The 8003-nt window shown below is 32.4% G+C and overlaps 1 protein-coding gene across 1 annotated transcript in view; it reads right to left on the reverse strand.

Moving 5' to 3' along the window:
- The window catches only part of LOC107563239 (ankyrin repeat and SOCS box protein 7), a 13075-nt gene extending 5601 nt beyond the window's left edge, over positions 1-7474 (reverse strand). The window contains exons 1-3 of the mRNA XM_016248055.1: positions 7398-7474; positions 6491-6567; positions 4871-5124 (exon numbers count right to left, since the gene is read on the reverse strand). Of these exons, the coding sequence (XP_016103541.1) occupies positions 4871-5124; positions 6491-6537 (301 nt within the window). The 5' untranslated portion in view covers positions 6538-6567; positions 7398-7474. The remainder of the gene's footprint in view (positions 1-4870; positions 5125-6490; positions 6568-7397) is intronic.
- Positions 7475-8003: the final 529 nt, after the last annotated feature.

Here is an 8003-nt window from a genome sequence, read left to right on the forward strand (position 1 = left end):
TATATAATATATAAAATATTTGTGTATATATATATATATATATATATATATATATATACACACATTTCACAAAAAATATTTAATATTATAATAAATACTGAGGTACTAAATCAATTCGTTCATTGTTGTTAAAAAATAAAAATGTTGTTTCATAAAATGTTTTTTCCCAAGCTAATTCGCTGTTGCAAAATATTAAATTATAATATTAATAACATAATTTATATATACACTGCCGTTCAAAAGTTTGGGATCAGTAAGACTGTTTTTAAAGTCTCTTATGCTCATCAAGGCTGCATTTATTTGATCAAAAATACAGAAAAAAAACTGTAATCTTGCAAAATGTTATCACAATATAAAATAATAGTTTCTATTTTAATATCCTTTAAAATAATTTATTTCTGTGATGCAAAGCTGAATTTCCATCAGCCATTACCCCAGTATAAAGTGTCACATGATCCTCAAGAAATCATTCTAATATGCTGATTTATTATTAGAATTATCAATGTTGGCAAATATTTTTTTGGAAACTGCGATACTTTTTTCAGGATTCTTTGATGAATAAAAAGTTAAAAAGAAGAGCATTTATTCAAAATATACATATTTTCTAACAATATAAATCTTTGCTATCACTTCTTAACAATTTAACACATCCTTGCTGAATAAAAGTTTTAATTTCTTTCAAAAAAAGAAAGAATAAAAATTTACTGACCCCAAACTTTTGAACTGTAGTGTATATTGTTAGAAAAGATTTCTATTTTAAATAAATGCGCTTCTTTTTAATTTTTTATTCATCGAAGAATCCTAAAAAAAAGTATCGGAGCAGCCACTGAAAAGGCACGATCTCCTTTTGATTTCAAGTGTGACCTTGTGACCTTCAACTGAAGACTACTAGTTGATCGAAGTTCCCTGGAGGCGTTACAATGGAACAAAAGGAGATCAGAGATATATAATGGAGCCAGTCCATATTTATAAAGAATAATAATGTGCATTTGATCATTCTAATACTTGGTATTTCTTTGGTACTGTTAAAACCACCACAACAAACCTGTAGCTCTTTTATGAAATAGTAGTAAATCGCATTTTAAATCGCAGTTTTGATCAGAAAAATCGCAATTAGATTTTTTCTCCAAATTGTGCAGCCCTATGTTTCAAAAACATCTATTTCAAAATAAATACTGTTCCTTCTATTCATCAAAGAATCCTGACAAACATGAATCACAGTTTTCACAAAAATATTAAGCAGGACAACATTGATAATAAGAAATGTTTCTTGAGCACCAAAATCAGTATATTAGATGATTTCTGAAGGATCATGTGACACTGAAGACTGGAGTAATGATGCTGAAAATTCAGCTTTGAGCACATAAATAAATTACATTTTAATGTATATTAAAATAGAAAAACTATATTTTAATATGTATAATATAATACAATATTTATTTTAATATATATAATAATAATAATAATAAATATATAATATAATATTTCACAATATTAAACTTTTTCCAGTATTTTTGATCAAATAAATGCAGCCTTGATGTGCAGAAGAAACTCCTGTAAAAAAACATTAAAAATCATTCTGATCCCAAACTTTTGACCGGTAGTGTGTATGTAAAATAATTAAATTTTTTTATATATTAAATTACAATATATACTGAATATGATATTACGATAAATACTAAGGTAATAAAGCTTTGACTTCAAAAGAAAGAACCTAAAAGTTTAGTTTAGTTGAGCTGAACAAAGCTTTTTCTTAAAAATAAATAAATAAATAAATAGAATAACCAGATAAAATAAAATAAATTATTCTAGCAGGAAGGTGTTCACATTTCAAGATTGTCACATTAAAATCAGAGTTTCAAGTTTGTTTCAGTGTAGCTAAAATGTACATGAAAATTTGGATTAGGGCTGCACGATAAATCTTAACGGAATCGAGATCGCGATTTGACAGAAGCTGCGATTGTCATGCGTATCTTTCAGTGAAGCCACGGTTCTGTGATCAGCAGTAAATCTCCATCCAAAGGCCAGAGGGCGCTCTTGCGCTGAAACTCCAAAAAAAAAGGTTAATCAAGACAAACTTTAGGTTGGCTTGAGAAAGCCTAGCCTGAAAGTTTAAAGCAGTTGTCAAAGCTTGAAGTCTGAAATTTTAGATAGTTTAGTTGTTGATTGCATGTTTCTTGCATGATTAGCATGTTTTAAGCATGAGTAACATTATTAACATGTAGCTAGCATGATTAGTATGTAGTTCGCATGTTTCTAACATGACTAACATGTTTCTAACATGATTAGCATGTTGCTAGCATAATTAGCATGACGTTAACATTTTGCTAGCATGTTCCTAATATTATTAGTGTCACGAATCCGGTCCATGAACTTCCATCTGCTAGCCATCGGAGGTCACCCTTTCCAGTTTCATTGACTCTCGCACTACACACTGTTGCACATCGCCCCGGACTACATATCCCATCATTCATTGCACTGATTGCACTCAGCACGGATTGCACACAGCTGTTTTCACTGATTGCACACAGCTGTTTCACATCACTCACTCACTATATATCACTCACTCAAACTACCATTCACTGCCGAGTATTACTTCGCCTGTTAGTTTTCCTAGTTCCTGTTATCCTGCCCGTGTTTCCTTGTTTTGCCTTGCCTTGTCAGTTTTCTCAGTTCTGATCTTTGCCTGTCTCCCTGGATTTATCTCTCTAGTCTCGCCCCTGTGATTCTGCCGATCGTCGACCTACGTTAGCCCAAGGACTATTCTTGTGTTTTGCCCGCCATATACCTGTCTGCCATCATCTGACCCATGCCTGTTTTATGACCACGTCTCTGTCTTCTCCTAATAAAGAGCTTGCATATGGATCCGCACGTCTCACGTCTGGTCAGCCCCGTTACAATTAGCTTGTTGTTAATGTGATAAGCAAGTTACTAGCATGATACGCATGTTACTAGCATGTTGTTAGCATGATTAAGAAGTTACTAGCATGATTCTAGCATGATTTTCCTTTTAGTCTATCATCTTGCACATGTAAGAATGACATGAATATAATATTTTAAACAATAAAATTACTTTATTAATTTTCAAGTATCCTTAAGTCCATTTCCATTCATTTTTTTTTCAAATCTAGCCCTCATAATATAATAATGTATTGTTGATTTTTATTATTTAAATGTTATTGATTTCATTACTATTTAGTTAATGCTGTTTATCAAAATATATATTTTTATTATTATTTTGGATGTATTATACTAGAAACAAGAATAGTCTATCGATATGCAATTGTAACATATTTATTATTTAATTTATTCACTTTTGCATGGCATTTTAGGATTTTAACATTTTAAAATGTCTAGTGTCAGAGCGCTCACATTACTGCAACAAAAAGAAGGTCAAATAAATGCACATTTCATGGCATTTTTATATTTGCTTATATAATAATTATAGCAATAATTTTTACAAACTTTTTTTTGTTTCTTGCCTGACAAGTCACCTTTGTTCATAAAATACATATTGTTTCAAAGCAGATTCACAGTAATAAACAGGAAAATAACAGACTCAGTAATTCAGTTTAATTAGGCTTTCAGTTGAATTAGTTCAGATTTGTCATGTGTTTGTCTCTCCAGCAGATCACACAGTGAAGGATTTCACCATGCTAGAAACATGCTAATAACTTGCTAATCATGTTAATAACATGCTAGCAACTTGCTAATCATGCTAGAAACATGCATTTTATTTTTAATTCTTAAATGTGGATAAATGACTATTGACTGTGTATTTTTTTTTAATTCAGTGGAACAAAATATATACCTAAACTGATGATTGCAATGATTTCAATGACAACTAGTTTGCTGAAATGTCATAATTCTGTGTTGTTACAGCTTTTGACCAAAGAATTTCTATGATTTATCCAATCTTAATGTAATCTTGATTTAATCCAGTCGTTTCCAGTAAATAAAGTTGCAAGCAAATTTGTTAACCTGAACACTGAAACATTTATACTGACTACAGTAAATTCACTGACAATTGTAAAGTTTAATTGTATAGAATTTAAATGATCATGTTAACATTGAACGGCCCTAACATTATAAAGTTGGCCATAAATGCTAAATGTAAGCACTGGGCACACATAACTCAGCATAAATGTGGAGGTGTGATTTGCTTAATTAGCTTGTAAAGATCCAAACACACTATCCAAATATTTGGATCATTTGCATAATGTTACTATATTTGAATCAAAGGACTGTATCTTGGTATTGATTATTCTGATGACAGTCTTCGTAAATTTATTCTGAATCTCAATCAGCTGCACAGCTGAACACTTGATTGTGGATCAATCTATCTGCAGATGTTTCGACAAAAACAGCCCTGTTTTATAACGCCCTCTAACGTCTAGCATGCATTACTACACCTAAACATGAACATGTCAGAACAGCAGTGTCTAGCTGAGCAGCACAACACCAGTATAGTGCTTCAAGGCAAAAGAAATGACAAGATAGGGAACCTAAATAGAGTGTAAGAGAGTAAAATATCACCTCAAACTGGTTATCACCAAGAATAAAGTACTCAAAATGTGGAGAGGGATCACATTTACAATTAAATGGTGATTAATACACAAAAATCATAACTTTTTCATGCTTTTTTGTCACTTTTGGACCTTGGCAGTTTTAAATTACCATCCGCTTTTGTTGTGTGGCAATAAGAAGCTTGTACATTTAGCCTATTATGTGTTTTTTAAGAGTCACGTTGAGCAAACTAACCACAGTTTTTAGTAAATGTCAAACTAGGCTGGTCATTTTAGATTTTCTTACCAACTGACACTTTAAATCACTTCTGCACATCTTGCCACTGTCCTAAAACAGTCTTTACCTCCGTGTTCGAGGAACACGCGCACGCAGCGCTCCTTTCCCTTCGCCGCAGAGAAGTGCAGCAGTGTCCAGCCGTTGGCGTCCCTGATCTTGGGCGAGTAGCCCTGCTCCAGCATCTTGCGGACGGTGTAGACATCGCCGGCTGCCACCGCCGCCTGGATCTGCAGCTCCTCCTGTAACTCTGGGTTCCTTCTGCAGTGATGGTTCAGCATCCTGTCACATCTCGCAGTACGGGGCTCAGACGCTCCTGTGTCCCTGCAGACAAACACACGCATGACATTATGAAGGCAACTGATAGACAAGCTCATCATTTTGAATTAAAGGACGATTAATTATGCATACCAAATTTAAAGGAACTGCAAAGCCACCCCCCAAACACCATATGATATTGATCAAATAAATAGGAAGACAAATAAACAATGAGCCAGACATTAACATGTCGGTCTGATATAGTCACAATGTTTACATATTTCAGGGAAATCAATCTGGATTATAATATCTACACCTCATTAATTTGATCTCTACTAGTGCTGTCAAATGATTAATCGCATCCAAAATAAAAGTTTTTGTTTACATATTATATATGTGGGTGTACTGTGTACATTTATTATGTATATATAAATACACACACACATACAGTATACATTTAGAAAATATTTACATGTATATATATATATATATATATATATATAAAATTTATATTATATATAAATATATTCAACATATAATCATAACATATTTTTCTTAAATATATACATGCATGTGTGTGTATTTTTATATAGATAATAAATATTATACACAGTACACACACATATATTATGTAAACAAAAACTTTTATTTTGGACGCAATTAATCGTTTGACAGCACTAATTCTCTACACATCGCTTCATTATAGAGATAAAAATTAAAACAAATGCATTAAATATTATTTAGGATTTAGAAATCACTGTTAATTTAAATGTGTTACCCAGCAGCCTAGTTAGAAAAATCTTTTTCTGGCAATACATTTTTTTCTTAAACCCAACAACCAAATTGTAAAATCTTTAAAAAATAATAATATATTGTTAATTAGGCTACTGGACACAGCATTAAATGAGCAGTAATTAAAAAATCGAATAAATAAATTAAATAATAATGTGAATGAGAGTATAGACCTCTTCCTGCTGGTAAAATCCTAATAATAATTAAAAAAAAACACTACAATTACCAAATATTATTTGTCACAAGAGTGTCAATGTTCTTAAAATCTTATAAACAATATATTTGTAATAGTTATTATTATAAATAGTCTATATTTCAAAATGTCTTTATATTTTTAACAGGACAACAATGATAGATACGAATATATAAACAAATACATAGGCTAAACATTAATACAGGCGAAAAACTGTGTGAAAGAAAACAACTGCACACATCGCTGTTAAAATAATAACAATATTCTTGCATGCAAAGTAATGAGATATTGTCAGCTGCATTGCATGCTCAAACCAACCAGAAACAAGCTTAGACAGCACATTTTAATATACTACAAAATGACAGAAATTACACACACACACACACATATGTATACACAGCCATGGCCTACAGATAATTAGAAAGCTCAGCTGTGAGCCAAAATTACCGTTCATTAATGTCTTGTCGTTTTGAAACAGCCTTTGCGTTCTGCATCCATATTCACATCCGCTTCAGATCTCCATTCTAGACATGCACAGTAACATAGAAATATCATCATTCTAATACACATACCCATTATTAAAGAATGTATACACATGATTTTTTTATATACATTCATCATTTACATAATATATGCATTTATATGTATTAATATGGATCAAATATGCATGTTTTCGTGCATAATCATCATTTAGCCACACCCATCTGAAGACGTCTTATTTACACACTTATCTGTCACGTTTCATTGATCATCTCTCTGTTTAGGAGTAAATATGAACTGTCACCCATCAGTTCAGTGTTATTGTCTTTCTGCCTCTGAAAAAACAGCTGCAGCGAGTATTTGCACACCTATATTAACTCATAACAATGCAAACGTTCGCAAACATACGTGGTATATACCATCAACGGCAGTTTAACCATTTTATCACCTCAAATATATTAAATAAAAGGTGAATAGTCATGTTTGTAGCTGCAGCACTGAGAACAATGAATCTGTTAGCTGGTGTGCTAAACCAGCTGTGGCAGCTAAATTCAGCCTAAAACAAACACTAAAGCGGCTCTTTTTAGAGACCGGCGTAATTTAATTTAATATCGCTGAAATATTTGATACGATAATTCTAACACTGATCATTAAACTGAAGGAGAATTTGACAAACTCTGTGATTGACATGTTACTGCATTAGCATAGTTAGCATTTAGCCAGCGGTTATTGACCATTTTCACAACAACACTGCTTTTAAAGTTACTCAAACTCTCTTAACCTGCGGCTATAGGATACAATTTACGATATCTGCTAATTAACACAATAAAGACTCGAGAGAACGTGAAATAATATATATATATAATATACATACAGAGTACAAATACAGACAGGTAGCCATGAACACCATCTCCAAGGCTTCAAACCGCAACAGCCAATCAGATTCCAGCTATCTTCTTCTTCTTCTTGGTGTTTAATGGCGGATGGCATACAACTTTTAGGTGCATTACCGCCACCTACTGATTAGGAGTGTAGATCGGGACCGTACTCTTCACTAAATTCTATTATATAATCCCGTGTCCTTTAAAGGGGTCATATGATGCTGCTAAAAAGAACATTATTTTGTGTATTTGGTGTAATGAAATGTGTTTATGCGGTTTAAAGTAAAAAAAAAAACATTATTTTCCACATACTGTACATTATTGTTTCTCCTCTATGCCCCACCTTTTTGAAACACGTTGATTTTTGCAAAGCTCATCAGTCTGAAAAAGTGAGGTGTGCTGTGATTGGCCAGCTATCCAGTGCGTTATGATTGGCCGATATTAAGAGCAGTATGGCCAAATCTAAGCCTTGAGATTATAGTTTCCTCATGTCTATTTCTTCCTGTTACTCTGTACTTACCAACAATTCTTTGAATGCTATAAAACCATATCCCTGTTCTTTCTTCTTCCCAATATTTCTGCCATCTATTCTTCACATG

Source organism: Sinocyclocheilus grahami, unplaced genomic scaffold (assembly GCF_001515645.1).
Source record: "Sinocyclocheilus grahami isolate Dianchi unplaced genomic scaffold, SAMN03320097.WGS_v1.1 scaffold24.1, whole genome shotgun sequence".
NCBI lineage: Eukaryota > Metazoa > Chordata > Actinopteri > Cypriniformes > Cyprinidae > Sinocyclocheilus > Sinocyclocheilus grahami.